Source organism: Bufo bufo, chromosome 1, assembly GCF_905171765.1.
Source record: "Bufo bufo chromosome 1, aBufBuf1.1, whole genome shotgun sequence".
Lineage (NCBI taxonomy): Eukaryota > Metazoa > Chordata > Amphibia > Anura > Bufonidae > Bufo > Bufo bufo.
In genome coordinates this window covers 254873762-254901199 of record NC_053389.1, presented here as the reverse complement: position 1 = coordinate 254901199, position 27438 = coordinate 254873762, and the positions used below count along the sequence as shown (strand labels likewise).

The following is a 27438-nucleotide window of genomic DNA, read 5'->3' as shown; positions in this document are numbered from 1 at the left end:
CCTAATATTCCCTGCTCTCTTATATGCCATCATAGACGGATTCTTAAAGGCGACTATACTGGGGTGACCACTACTTAGTAGCCCCCAATGACGCCTCACTATCCTTTCAATATTTGGGCTCAACTCATTGTATGATGACACAAAAGGTAATCTATCGCCAGCCTGTCTATTTTTTAAGGTTAACAACTCCTCTCTAGGGATTTTTCTTGCTCTGTCAGCGTGTTTTTTCACTAACTTTCTAGGATAACCCCTGTTTATAAAGGATTGTTCCATGTTAGTCAATGCCAAATTCATATTCTCATCTTTATCCACTATTCTCCGTACTCTAAGCATTTGGCTAAACGGTAAGGAATTTACCATCCTTCTTGGATGTCCACTAGAAAAATGCAATAATGTGTTCTTATCAGTGGACTTAATATTCAAATCCATATGTATTTGTTCATCCTCAATGTACACCTGCGTATCCAAATACTGTACCCGGTCAACCGATGCCGTTAACGTAAATTGGATCTCCTGATCAAGGGAGTTCAAAAATACGTGAAAGTCCATCAGCTGCTCCATAGTGCCGGACCAAATGAGGAAGATATCGTCTATGTACCTCCACCACGTCAAAACCTGGTTGAAGTGGGGAGATACATAGACAAGACGTTCCTCAAATGACCGCACAAAAATATTTGCATACGTGGGCGTGGCATTGGACCCCATCGCCGCGCCCATCGTCTGCAGATAAAACTGTCCCTGGAACATGAAATAATTGTTCCTCAGAGACAGCTCCAACAGTGTCAGTACAAACTGGCGAACAGGAGCGGAATGCTGTGATTGTCCCAGCATATCCGCTACAGCCGCCAAACCCTTTCCGTGACTAATCGAGGTGTATAGTGACACAATGTCAAAAGATGCCAAAATCGCCCCCTTCGGAACATGCATCCCTTTAATCTTGGTGATGAAGTCTCCAGTGTCCCTGATGTATGATTTAGCACCCATGGCATACTCCCTCAAAATTTTATCCAGGAAAATATTGATATTCGAAAAAATCGAATTCCTGCCTGAAATGATTGGCCGTCCCGGAGGGTCAATCAGCCTTTTGTGTATTTTGGGTAACACATATATAGTGGGTACAACTGGAGACTTCACCACCAAGAATTCCTTAAACTGCATATCAATGACGCCATTATGCATCGCTGTATTCAACTGTGCTTCAATTTTCCTAGCAATGTCGAATCTGGGGTCCCTGGCCAATGGCTCATAGACACCAGGTTCTCCCAACTGCCTCTGTATCTCTTTTACATACTGCGATGTGTCCATAACCACGATCCCACCACCCTTGTCCGCGGGCTTGATGGTGAGATCGGGGTTCCTGGACAAACTCTCTAAAGCAGACATTTCCTGCGCCGTGATATTTGGTTTTACAAATGCATCGGATTTAGTTCTATTTCTCAACAGGGCTACATCTCTCTTAACCGCCTCGATAAAGCACTCTAGGGCATGTGAATTTACCATAGGAACAAAATCACTTTTCAAATGCAAACCAAATTGTTTCAGGGTCAGTCCACCATCAGGTGTATTGACCTCATTAGCATTCATGGCCACAGAGGAACCAGAGTCGAACCACACCCTCAGTTTGAGATTCCTGAAGAGGCGGTTCAAGTCCAGTTCCAACTGAAACCAATCAGGCTTAGCCTGTGGGCAAAAGGACAGTCCTTTATTCAATACCTTCACTTCATGCTCAGTCAGTGTATAAGATGAAATGTTTACCACTACATTTGACTCTACTTCTTCTTTGTTACATTCATCTGTCTGGAGTTGTTGGTCCTCATTAATCTTTGTGCTCTGGTTTTTCCTAAATCTTCTGTGTCTGAGACCTCCCCTTCTAGTGGGGCGTCTCCCATAGCAACACGTGCTCCTAAAAAAGTTCCAGGCTGGCTAGGGTTGACGTCATCACTTGTATCTTTATTTCTCACCCATTTATTTGATTCCTTGTTACGCTTTGATGTCTTCTTTGGCATTAGACTCCGGTCCATATGCCAAGGTTGTTCCCAAGTGTAAATGTGTCCAGACCCGTAATCATTTTGATCTCTATGCCATTTTGACCTTTGATCTCTTCAAGGTCTTTCCGCATCTTTTCTAAAGAAGCTTGTTGTCTTGTCAAGAAGGCATCGACCTCATTAGTAGACAAGGTAGATTTTAACTGTTGTTCAGTATCCTGTAATTTACTCCTTAATGCCAACATTTCCTTCTGCGAAAATTCAATATTTAATAACATGACATCCATCGCATATTTATTTGAAATGGCTTCAAAGCGTGCTCTGAATTCGCCATCTTGTGAAAACATATTCGGCTTCAAACGGGATCTCATCCCCCTTGGTATGCGCTTATTTTTGTAATATTGCGCTAGTGTGAGCGAGTGTAGCTCTATGGATAACAGCTTTTTGGTAATGCTTTCATAGTCCCTCTTGATGTTAATAGCCGAGGGCACATTGAGGAAGGCAGCGTCCCCCTCCACATTTCCCATGATCCTCTGTATATCCACATTGCTGTATGCAAAAACATGTCCCTTTGTTGGGATGTAGTACCTTGCAGGGGCGGACTGACCGGTCGGGCATTTCGGACGTGGTCCGAGGGCCCGGCCAGGATAGGGGCCCGCCGCAGCTGAGCTGAAGAGTTTTTTTTCACCGCCTATTTCGCGTCCCCTCGTCACGTGACCTATTCCTCCCAGTAGCCCATACCTTACAGGCTTTTTCTAGTTGGAGGAGGCTAAAAGACCTTTCATGATGTCACAACCACGTGATCCTGCGTGGGCGGAGTCAGTCTCCTGGGCTGGCTGTTCAGCGTGAGGAGGTAAAGGACCTGTGATGATGTCAAGATCATGTGATCCTGTGTGGGAGGAGTCAGGCTCACAGGCTGTGCAACTGGAGGAGGTAAAGGACCTGTGATGCTGTCGCTACCCTGTGATGCTGTATGGGCGAAGTCAAGTGAGATTCCCTAGGTAAAGTCTGTGACCAGGGCCCCACCTATGTTGCAGATCTACAACTTTCAGAATTTCTTGCCCACCAAAGACTGCCAGGACATGCTCAGAGTTTTAGCAGCAGCCTCAGAGCCACAGGTTGGAAAATATTGGTCTACAGAATTATTTATATATCTTAAGGCCTCTTTCACACTTGCGTTGTCCGGATCCGGCGTGTACTCCATTTGCCGGAATTACACGCCGGATCCGGAAAAACGCAAGTGAACTGAAAGCATTTGAAGACGGATCCGTCTTCAAAATGCTTTCAGTGTTACTATGGCAGCCAGGACACTATTAAAGTCCTGGTTGCCATAGTAGGAGCGGGGAGCGGGGGAGCGGTATACTTACAGTCCGTGCGGCTCCCGGGGCGCTCCAGAATGACGTCAGAGCGCCCCATGCGCATGGATGACGTGATCCATGTGATCACATGATCCATGCGCTTGGGGCGCCCTGACGTCACTCTGGAGCGCCCGGGGAGCCGCACGGACGGTAAGTATACTGCTCCTCACTACACTTTACCATGGCTGCCAGGACTTTAGCGTCCCGGCAGCCATGGTAACCATTCCGAAAAAGCTAAACGTCGGGTCCGGCAATGCGCCGAAGCGACGTTTAGCTTAAGGCCGGATCCGGATCAATGCCTTTCAATGGGCATTAATTCCGGATCCGGCCTTGCGGCAAGTGTTCCGGATTTTTGGCCGGAGCAAAAAGCGCAGCATGCTGCGGTATTTTCTCCGGCCAAAAAACGTTCCGGTCCTGAACTGAAGACATCCTGATGCATCCTGAACAGATTTCTCTCCATTCAGAATGCATTAGGATAAAACTGATCAGGATTCTTCCGGCATAGAGCCCCGACGACGGAACTCTATGCCGGAAGAAAAGAACGCAAGTGTGAAAGAGCCCTAACTTGAACAAGTAATAGTTCATTTGGCTTCATTTGTGTCATTCTCTAGGCTCAAACTTGCTTGTCTAAAATAAATATTTTCTTTCCTTCTTGGTCTATAGTTTCTGAGTTTCTTTGTGAATGTACACTACTTGAAATGTATCAAATTCCCTTTTGAAATTGGCACCTCCTAACCTCCAATGGCATCAGGGATCCAACAACTTTTATATTTTAAAGGGTTGTCAATTATCCTATTAGGGTATCCTAGATTGGTCCTAGAAGGGGCCTATGTTTTGTATGTTCATTAATTCGCACAACTGTGTGTGTCCTCCTGCCCCTTACCTCATCCTAGTGGTGGTCCCAGCCCTTCTGTACCTTGGTGCCTCCATTACAGCACCTGTGTTACAGTGTGTCAGCCCACAGAGAGCCCTGCATACAACCTGCTGACTGTCTCCATCTAACATAAGCTTTTCCAGGGTGAAATCCACCTGAAGCTGCTCGGTTCTTTCTTTCAGCCAGATGTTCTCTGTGATTTCTGGGATCTGTCTACAGTACTCTGTGAGAGTCTGTCCCTGTGTGTGTGTGTGTCTCTCCGTGTGTGTGTGTGTCTCTCCGTGTGTGTGTCTGTGTCTCTCCGTGTGTGTGTGTGTGTGTGTGTGTCTGTGGCTCTCCGTGTGTGTGTGTGTCTGTGGCTCTCCGTGTGTGTGTGTGTCTGTGGCTCTCCGTGTGTGTGTGTGTGTGTGTCTGTGGCTCTCTGTCCGTGTGTGTCACCATCACCATGCCCACAGTGTTCCTATGTCTTGACGAAGATGCATCAAGACATTCTGTGCGGGGCAAGAAGAAAAGGAGGAGGCAGCGCCGCCAGCATGGAGTCCGTGGGAGAGACATAGGGAAGTGTGTTGAGCGAACTTGTGTTTTAAGTTCGGCATCTAAAGTTCGGGTTCGGATTATCAAAGTATCCCGTTATGGATTCTGCTACCACGGACCATAACGGAATTTAGAATCCATAACGGGATACTTTGATAACTTGAACCCGAACTTTAGACGCCGAACTTAAAACACAAGTTCGCTCAACACTAATAGGGAGGCACCCTAAGGACGCAGGTAACACTACCACATTATCAGCACTAGTGTTATCTGTAGTTTTACATAGGACTGCAGGTAACACTACTACAATTTCTGTACTCAGATAGCCATCACTGTGTTATCTGTGGTGTTACATAGGACTGCAGGGGACATCTACTATATTTTCTGTACTCAGAGAATTATCACTGTATAGGGGGACCCACTGAGAATTTATCGCCAACAGTGCCATCCACAGAGCCCCCACAACAGTGCCATCCACAGAGCCCCCACAACAGTGCCATCCACAGAGCCCCCACAACAGTGCCATCCACAGAGCCCCCACAACAGTGCCATCCACAGAGCCCCCACAACAGTGCCATCCACAGAGCCCCCACAACAGTGCCACCCACAGAGCCCCCACAACAGTGCCACCCACAGAGCCCCCACAACAGTGCCACCCACAGAGCCCCCACAACAGTGCCACCCACAGAGCCCCCACAACAGTGCCACCCACAGAGCCCCCCACAACAGTGCCACCCACAGAGCCCCCCACAACAGTGCCACCCACAGAGCCCCCACAACAGTGCCATCCACAGAGCCCCCACAACAGTGCCACCCACAGAGCCCCCACAACAGTGCCACCCACAGAGCCCCCACAACAGTGCCACCCACAGAGCCCCCACAACAGTGCCATCCACAGAGCCCCCACAACAGTGCCATCCACAGAGCCCCCACAACAGTGTCATCCACAGACCACCATTAGTTCAAAACCCACCAAAAGCACACCTTTTGGTTCAAAATATTTTTTTATTTGGCTATTCCCCACCCCTCTTGTAATTGTTCCGCTACTTGTGGGCTGCGCGGGCATAAGTTGGTATTACTGCACTTAAGTTTTTTATTGCACTTATGCACTTTACTTCATGCACTTGTATACACTTATTATGGAGATGAATTATCACGATTGGAAATATAAATAACTATACTGAAGTCCTCGGTATCCATGCCACATGTGGAGTTGATTTCATGAATTGTAGCTTACCCAAGAAGGGGAGTGCACTGTTGTTTGATTGGTTGATGAACTAATTGGTAACATTGTGGAGATGTATTTATATATGCACGTATGCACTTTTATGTTCACTTGACTTGAGAAAGGTTCTGTGAGAGAACCGAAACGTTGTCTATTTTTGACACGTGTGAATAAAACTACACGTTTTTTACTTCAAGGAGTGCTGCGGATTTTCTTTTGTTGTTTCATCGTCCTGTATCGGGGGACCACCACGGGCACCTTATAGCTACAGCTGCATGAGAAGGAGTGCTGCCTGACCTTTTCTATGGATATCTATATATATATATATATATATATATATATATTGTTGTGCATTTTCATGAGTGTACAGTATTATCTGATGATATTATAGCCAAAATGAATGCTCATTGCCTTTAAGAGGAAATCAGCTTGAACCAAAGTTCTGTTATGTGGCTGAAGAGGCCAAGATGAGTTCATGGCAAGTTCATTTTATATAAGAAGTCATCGTGAATATGAATGGACATTGTATTTTAAACGTTATTGTTAAAAGATAAGGGTTTATCTATAGGGAGTTTACTGGTTTCTCCAAACATGTCTGTCTGAAGGGAACAATGTTTGTTTTTTATGGCTAAACCATGACAAGATAAGAATTTATATCCTTAAGACACGTCTGGTGTGTGATGTCTATTCATATATTCATAAGTATTCTATATATTCATGTGTGCATTTATTTAGTTTTTTAGTATGAACATATCAATAATTCATGTATAATATGCAATATTGATATATATTATAACCAAATATTAAGGTATACTTTATGCCGTGTATCTTACTGAATGGATATAGTCTTAGAAGGTATAGAAAACACTAAGGTTTTCTACTAATAGAAGTTTCTCAGAAGAGATAATGTTTTTCCAGGCGTTGTTACTCAATAGCTTGGACAGTTAGAGTACACAAACCCACAGTGCGAGTGTAAGGCCCATTGTTTTTCTTATCTGCCCATAAATAAGCTGGTATGGGAACCATCAAATTGGTTCCACTAAGTCTGGGAAAGATTACTTCAGAGTGTCAAAGAAGTATCCCTCCTATTTGATTTACGTTAAAAAGGTTAAAAGGTACCTAATAAAATAAAGCCACGTTATCTAAGTTTTCACTTAAAAGTCTGATGTTACAACAGTGCCATCTGGAGGCAGATGGACAATATTATATTATTTTACAATTTATTTTATACCATGTCAAGGGTTAACATGACATCATTGTGTTATTAGCATACGAATACACCCACCTTACCTGATTGGAAATCCCTAATCCAGAAGGGGATGATTCTTAGATAAGGTCGGAAATAATTACTCGTGTGCAGAGTGTTAGAGATGACTCACAAACCAAAAGAAAAACTCACAAAGGAAACTGATCACAAGAAAGATATACCAAAAGAAACTTGGATTATTTTTTGACTACTAGGAAAGTTCTTGAGAACTGGTCCCATCTGAAACTGTCTATCTTTGACCCGGTAACGTATACTCTACTTATTGCTCGTGATATTAATAAGATATTTCTCTCAGTATATAGCCAAAAGTCCCCATAATGTGGGAATATATAGTGTTAGGCGTCTCCATAATGCTGATTATTCTCTTAGCAAAGATGCATATTGCTAATGGAAGATCTGACATTATTTGAAAAGAGGACTAAACCCTTGGAAAGTTATATTCCATAGTCTGATTGCCGAGCTGGATATTTTGTCGTATTATTATCAGATATATTTGATTGGTCATAGGAAAACAGAGTCAAGGGATAACATTTATATTAATCCGTGTTTTATTGTTATAGCCTGTTTGGTAAACAGAAGATCCTAAGTTTCTCCTGGTATATACATCATTGGTCTGTTTGTTAAAACTTAGGTAAATTTAAGTTGTACTGTGCTGGTGAGATAGTGGTGTGTTAGCACCACCGTGTGGCATATTTTGGGTATTATTTTACAGCTTTATTGTTTATATTCTTGGTTTATATTGTGTATAATAAATTACATATATATTTTTGCATAGACAATTGTCCCTTTGTTTCACTGCTTGCACAAATCAAATTAAGGCTACTTTCACACTAGCGTTAGGAGCGGATCCGTCTGATGTTTTATCAGACGGATCCGCTCCTATAATGCAGACGTTCGCATCCGTTCAGAACGGATCCGTCTGCATTAAAACTTAGAAAATTTTCTAAGTATGAAAGTAGCCTGAGCGGATCCGTTTAGACTTTACATTGTAAGTCAATGGGGAACGGATCCGCTTGAAGATTGAGCCATATGGTGTCATCTTCAAGCGGATCCGTCCCCATTGACTTACATTGTAAGTCTGGACGGATCCGCTCGCCTCCGCACGGCCAGGCGGACACCCGAACGCTGCTGGCAGGCGGATGCACTGAGCTGGCAGGCGGATGCATTCTCAGTGGATCCGCCTCCATAGAGAATGCATCAGGGCCGGGCGGCTGCGTTCAGGACCGCTCGTGAGCCCCTTCAAACGGAGCTCACGAGCGGACACCTGAACGCAGGTGTGAAAGGAGCCTAAGATACTCGATAAAAGAACTTAGAGGCGATTATGTCCGTCTGAAGGATCATATAGTTTTTATATATATATATATATATTTTTTTTATTTTTTTTTTAATCCTCTTTTATATGAAGATTCTTTTTATATAGAAGATATTCGACTATATATATATATATATATACACACACCATCTATATATGTATATGGAGATATATATTTACCAATCTATATCACTATGTACATTTATATAGATGGTATATACACTCACCTAAAGAATTATTATTTCTCATTAATGCAATTATCTAGTCAACCAATCACATGGCAGTTGCTTCAATGCATTTAGGGGGGTGCTCCTGGTCAAGACAATCTCTTGAACTCCAAACTGAATGTCAGAATGGGAAAGAAAGGTGATTTAAGCAATTTTGAGCGTGGCATGGTTGTTGGTACCAGACGGGCAGGTCTGAGTATTTCACAATCTGCTCAGTTACTGGGATTTTCACGCACAACCATTTCTAGGGTTTACAAAGAATGGTGTGAAAAGGGAAAAACATCCAGTATGCGGCAGCCCTGTGGGCAAAAATGCCTTGTGGATGCTGGAGGTCAGAGCTGATAGAAGAGCAACGTTGACTGAAATAACCACTCGTTACAACCGAGGTATGCAGCAAAGCATTTGTGAAGTCACAACACGCACAACCTTGAGGCGGATGGGCTACGACAGCAGAAGACCCCACCGTGTACCACTCATCTCCACTACAAATAGGAAAAAGAGGCTACAATTTGCACGAGCTCACCAAAATTGGACTGTTGAAGACTGGAAAAATGTTGCCTGGTCTGATAAGTCTCGATTTCTGTTGAGACATTCAAATGGTAGAGTCCGAATTTGGCGTAAACAGAATGAGAACATGTATCCATCCTCTGATGGCTACTTCCAGCAGGATAATGCACCATTGTCACAAAGCTCCAATCATTTCAAATTGGTTTCTTGAACATGACAATGAGTTCACTGTACTAAAATGGCCCCCACAGTCACCAGATCTCAACCCAATAGAGCATCTTTGGGATGTGGTGGAACGGGAGCTTCGTGCCCTGGATGTGCATCCCTCAAATCTCCATCAACTGCAAGATGCTATCCTATCAATATGGGCCAACATTTCTAAAGAATGCTATCAGCACCTTGTTGAATCAATGCCACGTAGAATTAAGGCAGTTCTGAAGGCAAAAGGGGGTCCAACACCGTATTAGTATGGTGTTCCTAATAATTCTTTAGGTGAGTGTATACATATATATAGATGGTGTGTGTGTGTGTGTGTGTATATATTTGCATATATACAGTGCTGCCCATAATTATTCATACCCCTGGCAAATTTTGACTTGAAGTTACTTTTATTCAACCAGCAAGTAATTTTTTGACGGGAAATGACATAGGTGTCTCCCAAAAGATAATAAGACGATGTATAAGAGGCATTATTGTGGGGGAAAAAAGTCTCAGCTTTTATTTACATTTGAGCAAAAAATACAAGATGTTCCACACTGTGGAAAATCTCAGAGGACGTGGTCGGAAGCCAAAAGTGACACCTGTGCTGGCCAGGAGGATAATTAGAGAGGTGAAATAGAATCCAAGGATCACCACCAAGGCCATCCTGGTGAATCTGGGCTCTGCTGGTGGCAATGTCTCAAGGCAGACAATCCAACGGTCAATGCACACTGCTGGGTTCCACTTCTCCAGATAAGGCACACAAAAGCTCGCTTGGCCTTTGCAAAAGCTCATCTGGACATAGAAGAAGACTTCTGGTCTTCTGTGTTATGGTCAGATAAAACAAAAATGTAATTGTTTGGTCACAATGATGTTTCCTTCATTTGGCGTAAAAAAGGAGAAGCCTTCAACCCAAAGAACACCATCCCCACTGTCAAACATGGTAGTGGGAACCTAATGCTTTGGGGGTGTTTTTAAGCCAATGGACCAGGGATCCCAATACTTTGTTGAGCCACCTTTTGCGGATATCACAGCTCTAAGTAGCTTTGAATAAGTCTCTATGAGCTTGCCACATCTTACCACTGGGATTTTTACCCATTCCTCCTTGCAAAACTTCTCCAGCTCCTTCAAGTTGGATGGTTTGCGCTTGTGAACAGCAATCTTCTAGTCTGACCACAGATTTTCTATTGGATTGAGATCTGGGCTTTGACTAGGCCATTCCAACACATTTACATGTTTCCCCTTAAACCACTCGTGTTGCTTTAGCAGTGTGTTTGGGGTAATTGTCCTGCTGGAAGGTGAACCTCCGTCCTAGCCTCAAATCACGCACAGAGTGGTACAGGTTTTGCTCAAGAATATCCCTGTATTTAGCACCATCCATCTTTCACTCAACTCTAACCAGTTTCCCAGTCCCGGCTGCTGAAAAACATCCCCACAGCATGATGCTGCCACCACGATTCACTGTGGGGATGGTGTTCTTAGGGTGATGTGTTCGATTTGCGCCAGACATAGCGTTTTCTTTGATGGCCGAAAATTTCAATTTTAGTCTCATCAGACCTGAGTACCTTCCTCCATACATTTTGGGAGTCTCCCACATGCCTTTTCGTTTTTAGTTGAAAGTAATGGCTTTCTTATGGCCACTCTGCCATAAAGCCCAACTCTATAGAGCATACGGCTTATTGTCATCCCATGTATAGATACTCTAGTCTCTGTTCTGGGACTTTGCAGCTCCTCCAGGGTTACCTTAGGTCTCTGTGCTGCCTCTCTGATTAATGCCCTCCTTGCCTGGTCCATGAGTTTTGGTGGGCGGCCGTCTCTTGGCAGGTTTGCTGTTGTGCCATGTTCTTTCCATTTGGTTATGATAGATTTATTAGTGCTCCTGGGGATCATCAATGATTTGGAGATTTTTTTATAACCGAACCCTGACTTGTACTTCTCAACAACATTGTCTCTTACTTGTTTGGAGAGTTCCTTGGTCTTCATGGCAGTGTTTGGTTAGTGATGCCTCTTACTTAGGTGTTGCAGCCTCTGGGGGCTTTCAAAAAAAAGGTGTGTATATAGATCATGTGATACTTAGATTGCACACAGGTGGACATCATTTCACTAATTATGTGACTTCTGAAGGTAATTGGTTACTTTTAATGTGCTTCCTAACAATGGGGGTGAATACATACGCACACGCCAATTTTCTGTTTTCTATTTCTAAACAATAGTTTTATTTATATATTTTTCTCGTTTCACTTCACCAACTTAGACTATTGTGTTCTGATCCATCACATAAAATTCAGATTAACAAAACATTGAACGTAGGCTGTAATGTAACAAAATACGAAAAAAGTCAAGGGGGGTGAATACTTTTGCAAGGCACTGTATATCATGAGCAAGGCTTTACTTGTATGTGGTTGTCCGGGGGTAGGGGAGGTGTATTTTGGATCCAATTGCCTGCATCTGACAGGACTCTTGATTTCGCGCAGCTGCCTGCACTGGTAGCAGGAGCCGTCCTGCAGCCAGACGCAGAGGGAGGGGGGAGGGCACACCAGTGGGTCAGGGCTCTGGTGTTTTCACAGGGCTGCCGTCACTGGTAAGGATCACGCATGCGCGATCCCTCACAGGAGCTGTCCGGCAGCCAGATACAGGGAGAGAGGGGGGTGGGCAACCAGGCTCTGACGTTTCGTGTACAGAACCGGGCCCCTCCCTCAGGCAGGGATAAGCCTGTACACAAAATGTCAGCACAGGGAGCCTGGTGGATGACGTTGCGGGTCACATGACCCGCATCGGCCCTGCAGAATCCCGTTACTATAGAAATAAAATGTAAATTACAAAAGTGTTATTAGGTTATAAGGCACATGGGCATATATTTATATAACTCGGACAACCCCTTTAAGATATGTTTTAATCTCGTAACTTTTGCCATTTGCCATAGATTTGAAATGCTTATTCACCCTCATGTGGTTACAGCATATACATCTGCCGTGGCCACATTTATAACTGCCCTTGCAGGAGAGACACACCGGTTTAGTTACAGAGGTATCTTGAAATAAGCTCGGACTAATCATATTTCCCAGTGTCGGGGCTTTACGTGCCACACACCTAATTTCACTTGTTGCCAGGCTGGTCAATTACTTATCATAACTAAGTACTGGGAAATGCTTTTTTACTATTTTTCAAATTTGCCTGAATTCTTCACTGTACTTAGTAATGAAAGTAACCGAGTCTTCTTGAGACATTTTAATATTATTTTTCCCCTTTGAATTGGGTTTCTTTGGAAAAACTAAAGTTTTGCTATCTATTGACAATTAGTGTTGATCACGAATATTCGAATTGCTTATTTTTATTGTGAATATTTGCACTTCGAGAATTCGCAAATATTTACAATTTCGAATATTCAAGTTTTTTTTTAAACAGTACACATGATCCCTCCCTGCTTCTAGCTTGTGGGCCAATGAGAAGGCTGCAATATCTCAAGTGTTGATTGCAAATTTTCGTAATGCAAATTTATTTTTGGTAATGCGAATATTCGCAATCATGAAAATAATGACTGGAGATCACGAATTCTCAAATATATGGCGAATATTCACCCAAATATTCGTGAAATATTGCGAATTCGAATATTGCCCCTGCCGCTTATCACTATTGACAATGCTAAGTTCCTAGAACTAGTGGTTACCTGTGGGGCATATAGCCTATGTTCCAGCCTATTGCCTACATTAGCTGCTTCTTGAATAAACATTTCTGTATCAGAGCAATTGAGGCTGGCACGTATCATTTCCCCTTTGGGGATGTTACGGATCACATGGGAAGGATGGCATGAAGTTGCCAAAAGCGTTGTATTGCCCGCGGTATCCTTTCTAAAAGTAGAAGTACAAACCCTAGATTTGACATAATCACCCCTCAAACACAAATCCAAAAAATTTGTCTGCAGTGTGTCATGATGAAGATTAAAAGAAATAGTTTTCAGACACTGATTTAAATATACGGAGAACGGCGGTATGGTCGCCACATCGCCCGACCAAACAATCAGCAGGTCATCGATGTAGCGACCAGACACACCGGGGTGTGTGTCGATGAAGAGGAAGCATCTCTCCCACCATGCCATAAAAATATTGGCTATGGAGGGAGAGAACCTAGCCCCCATCGACACACCCGAAACCTGCAAATAAAATTTGTTATTAAACATGAAAAAATTATGTTTGAGGAGAAAGTCCACCACTATTCCCATGTATTCCTGGAGTTCCAAAGTGTAGTCGCTGTATGTTTTTAAAAACCATTGCAAGACTATCGCAAGATTGTGTGGTATATTGGTGTATAAAGACACCACGTCAGCCGTGATCCAAGTGTAGTCATTGCACCACTTAAAATTAGCGAAAGTTTGCAAGACCAACCTGGTGTCCTTAAGGTATACAGGAATCAACTGGACAAGAGGTTGGAGGAGAGAATCAATCCATTCGGATAGTCTCTCAGAGAACGATCTGATCCCCGCCACAATAGGTCTCAGTGGCGGTGGGAAAGTGCACTTTCGGCAACGAATGAAAAATAGAAATAATGGGACACTCGACATAAATATAATCTACTTCTTTTTTTACGTAGCATTGCAGTTCAATGGAGAATAGACAGCAGTGTCATCTAACATATTCTGAACTTGTGTCTTATAGACATAACTGTCCATCACTACAACCGCTCCCCCCTTGTCCGCCTCCTTAATTACCAGATCCTGCCTTCTCATTAATTCTTATAGAGCCCAAAATTCTTTCAGAGACATATTTTTGTTTTTCTTGAATCTGTTAGTGTATATATTGGGACTCTCATCATATAACAAAAATCATTTTCTACTAAATCCTGGAAGCGATCCAGGGCAGGAGATCTAAACGGCAGGGGATAAAAATCATTTTGAAATACCTGGAGCTATTAGGCTACTTTCACACCTGCGTTAGGTGCGGATCCGTCTGGTATCTGCACAGACGGATCCGCACCTATAATGCAAACGCTTAGATCCGTTCAGAACGGATCCGTTTGCATTACCATGAACAAAAAAAAAAAAAAAAAATTAATTTTTTGTTCATGATAATGCAAACGGATCCGTTTTGACTTTACATTGAAAGTCAATGGGGGACGGATCCGTTTGAAAATTGAGCCATATTGTGTCAACTTCAAACGGATCCGTCCACATTGACTTACATTGTAAGTCTGGACGGATCCGTTTGTCTCCGCACGGCCAGGCGGACACCCAAACGCTGCAAGCTGCGTTCAGGGGTCCGCCTGCTGAGCGGAGCGGAGGACAAACGGTGCCAAACTGATGCATTCTGAGCGGATCCGCCTCCACTCAGAATGCATTAGGGCTGGACGGCTTGTGAGAGCCTTCAAACGGAACTCACAAGCGGAGCCCCGAACGCTAGTGTGAAAGTAGCCTTATTCAGTACTAGATCCTTCTACTCTGTTCGCATCTCCTGCAAAAAACATATATAGGCCATCTCTTTAAAAGTCATATCGCTGGTTAAGATTTCATTCATATCCATAAATCTAGTATTGATGCTGGAGACAAAGAGGTTGCACTAACTACTTTGTGCTGCGAAATCACACATCATATCTTTCTCTTTTTGAAAATGTCTCTTCAAGGTTAGATTCCGTGCCAACCGATTGACATCCATAATCGTTTGTTATAAATCAAAATGGTAGGTAGGTGAGAAGGACAATCCTTTTTGTAAGGACATTTAACTGATCTCGTGACAGTATGGTAGATTATAAATTAATTACTTGTGACGTGACGGGTAACGTGGAGATTTTTCTGTGCTTTCTACCCGAAACGCGTAGACCGATTATCCTGCATTTGTTGTTGGAATTTTTTAACCCCTTGGAATAAAGAATCCTTTGTTATAAAGAGCTGGATCCCACACTTCTTTTCATTTTCAAGACAGCCGTGTCCAGGCTGAAATCCGTGCTCATAACAAGAGAAGCAGGTGAGAGCTGCCTTTTTCTTTCTACTTTTGGGTAGTGTACATCTTGGAGAAAGATCGTTGACTGCTAGACATGCCTCTACGATGCACCCGAAGACCTTTTGCCCAGTTGAAAAACTTTGAGGGAGGGCGCATCATTAGACTGAGAGAAGCAAGATGGTTGTTTTAATGAATTGGCTGTCATCTAGGCCAGGTGACCTAGGTGTTGGGAGCTGTGGTTACATGAGGGCACGCACACAGCGAACAGACTCTGGATGGCCCAGGCAGACCACCAGGATAGAGGATTGTTTGATCTGACAATAAGCATGAGCAGCTCGCACAGTTTTATTGTCCCCCATCCAGATACAGGTGGCATTTTCATTACACACCCTTGTCTCTGCCTGGACCATTTCCAGGTGCTTAGCAGAAGGAATTTGGTGTCACAGCGCCTATAACATGTCCTGTCAGACAGCCACCGTCATCTTTATTTGCAGTGGTGTCGTGAAGGAGAAACCTGGACTGCTATGTACTGAAACAATATGATCTTAGCGACGAATCAAGGTTCTGTTTGGCATATGAAGTCAGTCAGATTTGAGTATGGAGGCCTTGTGGTGAGCGCTTCAATCCTGCCCTTGATGTGGAGCAGCACACTGCTCCAACTGCTGGTGTGATGATCGTTTACGACAGTCTGTCACCCCTAGTTATGATACGAATTGAGGGAAAGCTGAATTGAGCAAAGCACAGGGATATTCTTAATGAAAACCTGATCCAGAGTGCTGTAGACCTCAGACTGGGGCGATGGTTTACCTTTTCAAGACAATGACCCTAAGCACACAGCCAAGACAGGAGTGACCTTAAGTGTCCCGCTCAGAGCTCTGACTTGAACTCAATTGAACATCTCTGGAGAGACCTGAAAAACATAGCTTGAGAGGATGTGCAGAGAAGAATGGTAGAAAATCCCCAAACCTTGTGGCATCATACTTTAGAAGACTAGAGGCTGTAATCGCTGCCAAAGGTGTCGCAACTAAGTACTGAGTAAAGGGTCTGAATACTTATCTCAACACAAGATGTTATATTTTGCTAATTTATTGAAAAGGAAGAATTATCTAACAGTCTGGTTTCACGTTAGCATTATGGGCTATTGAGTGCAGAATGATGGGGGAAAACTTGAACTCTTTTTGCAACATAACAAAATGTGAAAAATTGAAATGGTCTCAAGACTTTCCGAATGCACAGTATATTTATTAAAGGGATTGGGCAGTGTTGTGATATTGATAATCTATCCTCAGCATCATCAGGTTATCAATCTCAGATGGGTGGTAGTCCATCTTCCTGCAAATCAGCTGTTCAAGGAGACATCGGCACTCATGCGAGCACTGCATCCTCTTCAATGTTTACACCTCTCTAGATTGTAGTGACGGTGCAATGTAAGTACAGCTTTTCATGCAGAAGAGGAAGCTATAATTACACTGTGTCGCTACAATCTAGACGGCATGCAGGTAAACATTGAAGAGGATGCACCTCTCAACTGAGCACCCTCCAAACAGCTGATCAGCAGGGGGTGCCAAGAGTTGGACCCCTGCCAATGAGATATTGGTGACCAATCCTGAGGATTTGTCATCAATACCATGACACTGCACAACTCTTAATACCCAGAGATAGTCCTGAAACGGTGCCCCCTATAGTTAGGGTCCATTCAGACATCCATAGTTCAGGGTCCGCATCCGCTCTGCAATTTTGCAGGACGGGTGCGAACCCATTCATTTCAATGGGGCCGCAAAAGAATTGGACAGCGCACTGTGTGATGTCCACATCCATAGTTTCGTTTTGCGGCCCACCAAAAACATATAGCATGTCCTAATCTTGCCCGCAATCTCTGACAAGAATAGGAACTTCTATCACTGGGCCGCCCATGTGCGGTCCGCAAAATGCGGAACGCGCATGGCCGGTATCAGTGCTCTGCGGATTGGCAATTTGCAGACCGCAAAACACTTGCGGACGTCTGAATGGACCATTAGCATTAGGTTCATGAAAACGGTCAAACAGAAAAACTGTCTTCGTTACCTATAGAGATCAGCCTTATTGCAGCCTTCATTTTTCAAGAGCATTGTGAACGCATTGTAGAGGTCTTGGCACAGCACACTGAAAAACATTGGGCAGTTACAGGGTTAATCCTGTAATACTAAAGAATTGGTGTTATTATGAAGCCAGACAAAAATGTGAGATTAGAAAGCACAGACCGAGATATAAATGTCTGCAGCTACTGGGCTGTGTGGGAATCAAGGACACAGGAGAGATTGCCGCTTGGGAAAGGTTGTAAGAGACAGAGGTTTAACCCCTGAGAACCGTCAGAAATAGCGGCAAATTAATCTCTAAACATTTGTGACATATCCACTGAGCACGATGCCCTTCCTCAGAGAGTAATGTAAACGGATACAAGCATTTGTATTATAGATGCGGATCCGTCTGTGCAGATACCAGACGGATCCGCACCTAACGCAGGTGTGAAAGTAGCCTAAAGATTCTCACCCAGTTTTTCTAACATTCGAACGTTTTCTTTTTCTCCCCAGATCGCTCAGCACTGGCCATAGAACAGCTTCTCGGATCAAAAAAGCTAAAGCAAGTCACATGGACTGTATAATCCGCTCCTGGTCCACTCACATAAGCCCTTTTCAGTTGTCGTGTTCCTCCTGTGTCCTTTTGATGTATATTGTATATGTGAAGCCGCTCATAAAGGTTGATGGCAGATCAATGATGGCGGGTTTGACCATCAGATAAGGGCACCTTCACAGCTGTCATCATCACCCCTTCTCTGCTCCATAGACATTCAAGTGCACATGCTCTCTGTAACCAGGGTTGATGAAGTAGTCCAATGCATCCCTCAAAGACCCATTAAATGAAGCCTCACACATTCCAGGGCAGCATTTTTAAGGTGGTCATGATAATAGGTAAATATAGAACAGAAGGAGCGTAGAACTGAATTATCTTCTCAGAAGTACCCTATGTCTTGCCATTAAGATACATGCATGTATAGTTGATTACACCTTTAAAATACCATAAGGGCTTCAAAAAGATAGCTTGACACACCATATTAGAATATGTCCAATAGAACAACAGTAACTGATACAGTAACTGGCAAACACAGGCCAAACGTAGCTAGCAGAAAGGCTCTAGAAATATGGAGCCGGGTACTAAGGGTCCATTCACACGTCCGTAAGTGTTTTGCGGATCCACAAAACACAGACACTGGCAATGTGCTTTCCGCATTTTGCGGACCGCACATCAACGGCACTCTCATAGAAAATGCCTTTTCTTGTCCGCAATAGGACATGTTCTATTTTTTTACGGAACGGAAGTGCGGATCCGCAAATGCAGATGCGGACAGCACATTCCGGCCCCATTGAAAATGAATGGGTCCGCACCTGTTTCGCAAAACTGTGGAACGGATGCGGACCCATTTTGCGGACGTGTGAATGAACCCTTAATAGTAGAAAGGGGGTAAAAGGTAAGGAAGCGTATTTATGTATGACACTAGTTCTTTCAATCAGAAAAAGTGATGAAATGTCAAACATTGTGCATTATCAGATGGACAGTTAGAAGTAAGTAAAATCATCCAGAATCGGACTCTCGTCTAAACAGACAGCACAGAGTGGCAGTTTTTCTGGATTTCATTAAAACACTCCTATTTTGTGTTACTTCATTGTACTTCAAATAAAAGGATCTTTCTGATTGCTCAGTATTACAACATGAATCCTATAAGCCAAGTGATGCATCAGTTTCATGTGGTCAAGCTTCTCAGGGGGAAGTGATGCCAGAATTTTAAGATTCCCTAAAATGGCCTGATCTTAAATATGGCAAAGTCTATGGACTCACACTGTATGTCTGTATCTACAGGGTCTGTACATATGGAGCAGCCATGTTCATGAGACCTTCAGATATATTCATAAGGACAGAAAACGGCATGCGCTATATGTGGGACCAAAAGGTAACTACTCTAGTTTTGAGTTTTTACTATGCTTCAGGCCAGGCTCACTACCAAGATGCCAGGTTTCCAAGCATGATGCCAAAATGAGGTCACGGGTACTACTGCCACATGTGACACTAGCCTCAGGCCTTATTCACACTTAGGTGATTTGACCAGTGATTTCCATCAGTCATTGTGAGACAAAACCAGGTGCTGGTCCAGAACACAGAATAGGTATAAATCTTATCATTATACCTTATCTCTCTGTAGTCTCCACTTCTGGTTTTGGCTCACAATCACTGACCAAATCACTAAAGTGTGAACTAAGCCTCAGGCTGTATTCACTAGCACGATGCCAACATGAGGGCGTGTGTACTATTGCCACTTGTGGTGCCGGTGTAATGTTACATTACCCTACTTCGTGAGATTTCCCTACCTCCTAACTTCCGGTCACACTGGAAATGACGTGAGGAGGCGTGCCGGAGTTGTGCCGATCTGTGCATGCACAAAACGAGTTTAGGGAAAATCCCACAGCGGAGTTCAGCTGCATACCGGGACACTGCATATGCGCCAGAGATCCTCAGTAGGGAAATATTACGGCCCAGTGCGCAAGCGCGGCTAACTCCTGAACATCCATCCGATCTCCGCGCCTGCGCAGTGTTGGGGTAGGGAGATCTGATGGCCATTTTATCTGTTAAATAAATATATATATATGGGTTGTCTGCCTGCGCAGTGTGGGGGTAGAGAGATCGGATGGATGTCCTGGAGTTAGCCGCGCTTGCGCACTGGGCCATTATATTTCCCTACTAAGGCTCTCCGGCGCATGCGCAGTGTCCCGGTGTGCAGCTGAACTCCGCTGTGAGATTTTCCCTAAACTGTCGTTTTGCGCATGCACAGATCGGCACAACTTCGGCACACCTCCTCACGTCATTTCCAGTGCGACCGGAAGTTAGGAGGTAGGGAAATCTCACGAAGTAGGGTAATGTAACGTTACACCAGCCTGAAGCTGTTATCCCTAGTGTGGCATTACCCTCGGCCTACTTGTGGTGCTAGACTACAAACTGCACGTTAACAAAAAGTACAGGGACATGGAAAGATTATAACTGCAGGATCACTGGATTAGTTTTTAGTCTGTAGCCATGGAGACACAAATCTGTGCAGCAGCTGTATACACAAAACAGTAGGAGAATTTTAATGAAGACTATTCGCAAAGATTCTTAATTTTTTTATTGTAAAAAAGTATACAATTACAATAATTACAATTACATGTAATGAAATTCCCTAATAGCATTGAAAATAGTTTGTTACATGTGCTCCTTCCCTCTTCAAAGCCTTCTCGGCCAATCAGCAATATCAGATGGGGTCATATGACACTTCACTGCATCCTTGAGTTATGAGAAGCAAGAAGAGTCTCATTCCAAGGCTGGTCATACATATCTCTCCAAAAGGATCTGGCAGTTGAAATCCTTTGCAGATGTTAAGTTGGGGGGGCACTGCCAAAATCAAGTTTGGCCAACATACATCTAATGAGTATGGACAGCTTTAAAAATCAGATAGGCGGAGCTCACATTTGGGATGGATGAAATTGTGTCCACATCTTCCACAATTCCATAAGAACTAGCTGGTACTGAATTACTGTGTACAAATCATGAACATCCAGGTTCATATCTCCAGACCGCACTGGTGGTTAGCCCATAGTTCTCTTGCTTACTTGACTCTGGTAAGTTATATTCTGCTATTTTCCACAGCTGTTTCTGTATAGGGTGCGTCAGAAAATGACCTCTCCCTGGGTCTCCTATAAGTACTGTGGTCCCATGCTGCACCATACAATGTCTGAGCCATCGGTGGAGAGAATTGGCCAGCCGCTCATCATAAAACATGTCGCCCAGTACAATCAGATCCCAGCATCCTGTATCTTCACCTATTACATTCTCTGGATGAAAGGGCAAAGGATCTATTCGATTTAGTTGGCAATTCAGGCCAAACGCTGCACCTGCAACTGGAGAAATGGGAAACTTACAGATGGCAAGTAAAAACGAACTTTATACAAAATGCATGGCAGGAGCGGACTGGCCATAGACCCTACTGGGAAACATCCCGTGTGCCGATACCCCAGGCAGGCTGCCAGAGACCTCCTCATGGCCAGGTTCATATCAATCTGCTGCTCTCAGCATTAATTAATGCTAGGTGCATCAGGTATTTAGGCACCTGGCCAGCAGGTGTTCTGCTGAATTCAACTGTATCACTGTCTTCAGGACAGAGATACAGTTGAATACTGGTTGGGGCAGCAGTACTTTGTGCTGCACTGTGGTATTTGGCACTGCTGAGGCGGAATTTTTTGCTGCACTACAGTACTGATGGCCCCACGTACTTCTGTTGTTACTGCCTTCCATCTGGACCCACCTACAACATGGGGCCACTTGAAATTTTTTCCAGAACCACTTTACGTTCCCAGTCCGCCCCTGATGCATGGTAAAGTAGTAAGCCATCTACATGACTAACTGTCAAGAGGTCAGCAAGAATGGTGGCATTCCTGATAGTTCTGGTTTCTCACCTGGTTTTCCTACAAATCGCCCACTTTTTCACTCTCCCCCAACTTGATGTTTACGTTGGTATTATATGGTACTTTTAAGTTGGGCACTAACAATGGCCCAACTCTGATCAAAGTCTTTAGAACTACAAGTATTGCACATGAAAGCCACACACACTCTTTGTGTTGTAGTTTACCACATTTTCCAAGGACAGCTTCCTAAATTTTTATTGGCCATCTTAGGAAGACTTGGGTGTAAGAGTAACTAGCCAGACATTGCCCACTGATTTTTTTTCTCACCCCTCACCTGGGTCAATATCATTGGCTACAACATAAGAGGCTCCTTTCATTTTAGCAGCAATGGAGGCGGCCCCACAACCACTGCCGAGATCTAGAATGCGTCTGCGTCTTACAATGTCTGGATTATCCAACAGGTACCTAAAGACACAAAAAATTTAATTAATCCTTACTGAAAACTATTTTTTTGCGTTACCTAATAGAATATTCTTATAGGTACAAATCTGCTGACAGTTGCTCTTTGACACTAGCTGACCTGTTGCATGTGTGGTTGACAGCTGAAAGCATCCATGTTAGTCCCATGTTCATATGTGCCCGCATAGCTGAGGAAAAATGAAGTTTTAATATATGCAAATTAGCTTTTAGGAGCAACGTGGACATTGCCTTTACACCTAAAGGCTTTGCTCTCTCCGCAATTGCCGCACCCTCTGCACTTTATTGATAGAGCCAGACAGTGTAAACATCATCACACCTCCCTGGCTCTGTCAATCAAAGTGCAGAGAGCGCAGTTGCAGAGAGAGGGGAGTCTCTAGGTGCCCCCATTGCTCCTAGAGGCTCATTTACATATATTAAAACTTCATTTTCCTCAGCAATGCGGGCACATATAAACATGGGACCAACACAGATGACTTTAGCTGCCAAGTGCACATGTAATAGGTCAGCCAGTGTCATAGGTACAAATCTGCTGACAGATGCCCTTTAAAGCTGCACAGTAGACTGTGAAACTTGGGGTCATTTACCAAGGCTTTACACCAGGTTTGTGGCCTAAAATATACCTTATGACACATTTATAAAAATGTCTCATGTTTGATAAATTTAAGTTATCCTTAGACCTAACACTTCTGTCTAGAGAAGCTCCTCCAGTTTTCCTAGTCCACTCTCCTCCTGGAGTGAGGCCTCTTTCACACGGCCGTTTTTTTTCCCCGTTTACTGGCCGTTTTTTGCGGTCCGTATACGGTCCGTATACGGAACCATTGATTTCAATGGGTCCGCAAAAAAAACGGAATGTACTCCGTATGCATTCCGTTTCCGTTTTTCCGTTCCGTTTTAACATAGAACATGTCCTATATTTGGCCGCAAATCACGTTCCGTGGCTCCATTAAAGTCTATGGGTCCGCAAAAAAACGGAATGCATACGGAAGTGCATCCGTATGTCTTCCGTATCCGTTCCGTTTTTTGCGGATCCATCTATTGAAAATGTTATGCCCAGCCCAATTTTTTCTATGAAATTACTGTATACTGTATTTGCCAAACGGAACGGAAAAACGGAACGGAAACGGAAACACAACGGAAACAAAAAACGGAACAACGGATCCGTTTAAAACGGACCGCAAAACACTGAAAAATACATACGGTCGTGTGCAATAGGCCTGAGACTGTGACATTTTTTTTAAAGTCTCAATGATAAATCTGGAGTGAAACTCATTAACGTAGCTAACCACACACCCACATTACAAAATTGGAATGGAAAAATGCAAAAACTTGCAAAATTTTGCACAAATGAGTGCAAAAAAAATAAAATCACAAAAGCCCTATTTTACGACTTTTTGAAGCCATAATTCTGGAGTGAAGGTATGATAAAGCAGGGCCTTTGGATCTTTTTACACCACTCCTTTTTTTAAATGTGGGTGGAAAAGTGGGCACGGTTAGCTATGTTAATGAGTTTCACTCCAGGTTCATCATTGGGACTTTTTTTTTTAAAAAGTCACACTTTTATTCCAGTAGGTAAGTGGAGTAGGAAAACTGGAGGAGCATTTCTAGACAAAAGTGTTAGCTTTAAGGATAAAACAAATTTATCAAACATGAGACATTTGATAAATGTAGCAAAAGTCCTCCAACCCAGACTCAAGCAAAACTGACTTCAAATATTCCCCTCGGTTTTCCACCGATCTTGCCACTGGAACTGATCAGAAGGGCAACTGCAGCCACCTACTATAATTTACACCAGAAAACCTGCATAAATGATAACTCCTGGCTGGAGTAGATTTCAGTTTCTGGCACACAAACAGTAAAAAAAAAGCAACAAATGTATTAAAATGCATGTGCCTTTTAGTAAATGACCCCCTTGTGTAGTTTTCATGAAATCGTAGGGATAAAATAAACCCCTCTTTTAGTAGACACACGTGCTGCATTCAGTTCGGTACAACCATCAGTACAGATACGGCCCTATGTTGTGCCTGGTGCTGATATAGGGGGACTATGAGTAGCGTTCTAGGCCTGGAAACTGATGATGCCACTGCAAATTGTGCCATATGAAGTGTTGAGCCTATTGCTGACACCATATTGGGGCACTGCAAGGTACAACTGACTATGGTTGGCAATGTTATGGTGGTATGAATATGGCTAGAAAGTATGTATCTTTGTATGTGGCTGTATATATGAACCAAATCCTTTCATTTATAGTCACCATAATAACACAATAGTACAATATTTGGCGAATGATTTCCAAATATGCCATTCTTCACACTGCCACAAGGGGGCATACTGCCCTACTATATACAGTATTTTCCTGGGCTACTATGTAGCCAGGTTTAATTCTCGAGACCAATAAAATACTAAATAATTTGGAAATATTGATTACGCTTACTAGTAATTACAATGATTTAGTAATTACTAAACTAAATATTAATTCAACAAAAAGTGTCCTGTTAATGGATTACAAGTAACTAGGGTGTTATTCTTCAACAAGACCACAAGAGGTCTACAATCTCTACATTAACCCCATGTCTCTATATGTTTTCATACCTGGCTAGGGCCTGTCCTCCCGGCCAGTATATAGCCCAGTAGGGATCTCCATATGGCCAGTGCTCGGGGCGGAGGTGCCAGAACTTACACCGTGGAGTGAGCAGCAGTAACTGAATCTCCGGTGTCAGGTGCTCCGTTACCACTTCCGTGTTGTGCAGTATGAAGCTTTGTAGGTAGGTGGCGCTGGTGTGCTGAGCGGAGCAGCACAGTACTTTCCCAGGGCAGGGCCGCAACAGAGACCTGTACAGCCGCAGCATGCTGTCACCATGAGGGGAGGGGAGGTGACGTACGAGTCATGTGGCACAGAGGTCACGTGATATTCTGTTATTCCCCTCACTAATGGGGGAAGAGGAGTCTGGTATCTGAGGGGTTAATAGCAACAAGAGGGCCTTGACGCTGGGGATTGTCAGTGGTGAGGAGTGCTTATAGTGTGTCCAGGGCCTGTTCTCACTTTATGTTACATTATTTAACCTGTGCTGGTCCTGACATATCCTGTACTATACTTCAGAGCTTCACTCACTGTGTACATACATTACATCACTGATCCTATACTTATCCAGATTTACATCCTGTATTGTACTCCAGAGCTGCACTCACTATCCAGCTGGTGGAGTCACTGTGTACATACATTACATTACTTATCCTGTACTGATCCTGAGTTACATCCTGTATTATACTCCAGAGCTGCACTCACTGTTCTGCTGGTGGAGTCACTGTGTACATACATTACATTACTTATCCTGTACTGATCCTGAGTTACATCCTGTATTATACTCCAGAGCTGCACTCACTGTTCTGCTGGTGGAGTCACTGTGTACATACATTACATTACTTATCCTGTACTGATCCTGAGTTACATCCTGTATTATACTCCAGAGCTGCACTCACTGTTCTGCTGGTGGAGTCATTGTGTACATACATTACTTATCCTGTACTGATCCTGAGTTACATTCTGTATTATACTCCAGAACTGCACTCACTGTTCTGCTGGTGGAGTCATTGTGTACATACATTACTTATCCTGTACTGGTCCTGAGTTACATTCTGTATTATACTCCAGGGCTGCACTCACTATTCTGCTGGTGGAGTCATTGCGTACATATATTACTTATCCTGTACTGATCCTGAGTTACATCCTGTATTATACTCCAGAGCAGCACTCACTATTCTGCTGGAGGCAGGGCCGGACTGGGGATAAAAACCAGCCCTGGAAAAAGTTGCATACCAGCCCCACAGCATTGCGTCATTATTTACTTTATATATAGTTTATAAAAGGAGAAAGCATTCATTTTAAAACACGTGTGTAAACACGAATATGAATTTTGCCCCACGATAGCTCTTTTGTAGAACCCATTGTTTATATTATCACAGTAGACCAGCTTTTCCCAAACAGGATGCGATAACGATATGCGATGCAATATTTTAAGGGAATTGTGCTAGAGGTCTATTTGCAGTGTTATGGGGGATCTGTGGATGGCACTGTTATGGGGGATCTGTGGATGGCACTGTTATGGGGGATCTGTGGATGGCACTGTTATGGGGGATCTGTGGATGGCACTGTTATGGGGGATCTGTGGATGACACTGTTATGGAGGGGATCTATGGATGACACTGTTATGGAGAGGATTTGTGGATGGCACTGTTATGGAGAAGATCTGTCGATGACACTGTTATGGAGGGGATCTGTGGATGGCACTGTTATGGAGGGGATCTGTGGATGGCACTGTTATGGAGGGGATCTATGGATGACACTGTTATGGAGAGGATTTGTGGATGGCACTGTTATGGAGGGGATCTGTGGATGACACTGTTATGGAGAGGATCTGTGGATGGCACTGTTATGGAGGGGATCTGTGGATGGCACTGTTATGGAGGGGATCTGTGGATGACACTGTTATGGAGAGGATCTGTCGATGACACTCAGGGGCGGACTGAGAACCCTCAGGGCCCCCGGGCAAAATAAATCAAGGGCCCCCTTACAGGCCCCACCCATGTTCTGCTGAAAGCCGCACCCTTGTCCTGCCTCCATGCCCCGCCTCCAGCCACACCCTACACAATCTTAAATAAGATTTCAAAGTTAAAGCGACACAAAAGGCACCCAGACCACTTCAGCTCATTGACGTGGTCTGGGTACAGTGTCCCTTTTGCAAATCGAGCTGCAATGTTCTAGAGAAACTGCATTGTTTACGTTCCAGCAATAAGTCAGCCTCTAGTGCAGCGGTTCTCAACCTAGGGGTCGCGACCCCTTTGTGGGTCGATCGGCCCTTTCCGGGGGGTCGCCGGTGCTTGTTTTGCGGCTGAGTAACTCAGAAGATCCGATGGTATATTCTAACCCCCAGGCGTTCCCATGGTGACAGGGACGCTTGCCTGGGGGTTAGAATATACAGGGCCACGCCGCTCACAGCAGTATATTTATAAACTAATCAGTAACTACTTTAACTTTAATCATTGCTCATTGCTGAGCTCTTTACTTGGATTATCATTT

At 43.8% G+C, this 27438-nt stretch overlaps 2 protein-coding genes and 1 long non-coding RNA gene across 3 annotated transcripts in view; 2 read left to right on the top strand and 1 right to left on the bottom strand.

Moving 5' to 3' along the window:
• Window positions 1–18474, top strand: part of AMN1 (antagonist of mitotic exit network 1 homolog) — a 91907-nt gene extending 73433 nt beyond the window's left edge. The window contains exon 7 of the mRNA XM_040438935.1: window positions 17988–18474. Coding sequence (XP_040294869.1) covers window positions 17988–18058 — 71 coding nt within the window. The 3' untranslated portion in view covers window positions 18059–18474. The remainder of the gene's footprint in view (window positions 1–17987) is intronic.
• Window positions 18475–18800: 326 nt separating this feature from the next.
• LOC120986952 lies at window positions 18801–19159 on the top strand. The gene is made up of 2 exons (XR_005775854.1): window positions 18801–18854; window positions 18913–19159. It is a non-coding gene; the product is annotated as an uncharacterized LOC120986952 (long non-coding RNA).
• Window positions 19160–20591: 1432 nt separating this feature from the next.
• Window positions 20592–25487, bottom strand: ETFBKMT (electron transfer flavoprotein subunit beta lysine methyltransferase). Its single transcript, XM_040438928.1, has 3 exons — window positions 24954–25487; window positions 22219–22349; window positions 20592–21380 (listed from the first exon to the last, which is right to left on the bottom strand). The coding sequence occupies exons 1-3, from the start codon at window positions 25208–25210 to the stop codon at window positions 21028–21030; spliced, it is 741 nt and encodes a 246-aa protein (XP_040294862.1). The 5' UTR covers window positions 25211–25487; the 3' UTR covers window positions 20592–21027.
• Window positions 25488–27438: the final 1951 nt, after the last annotated feature.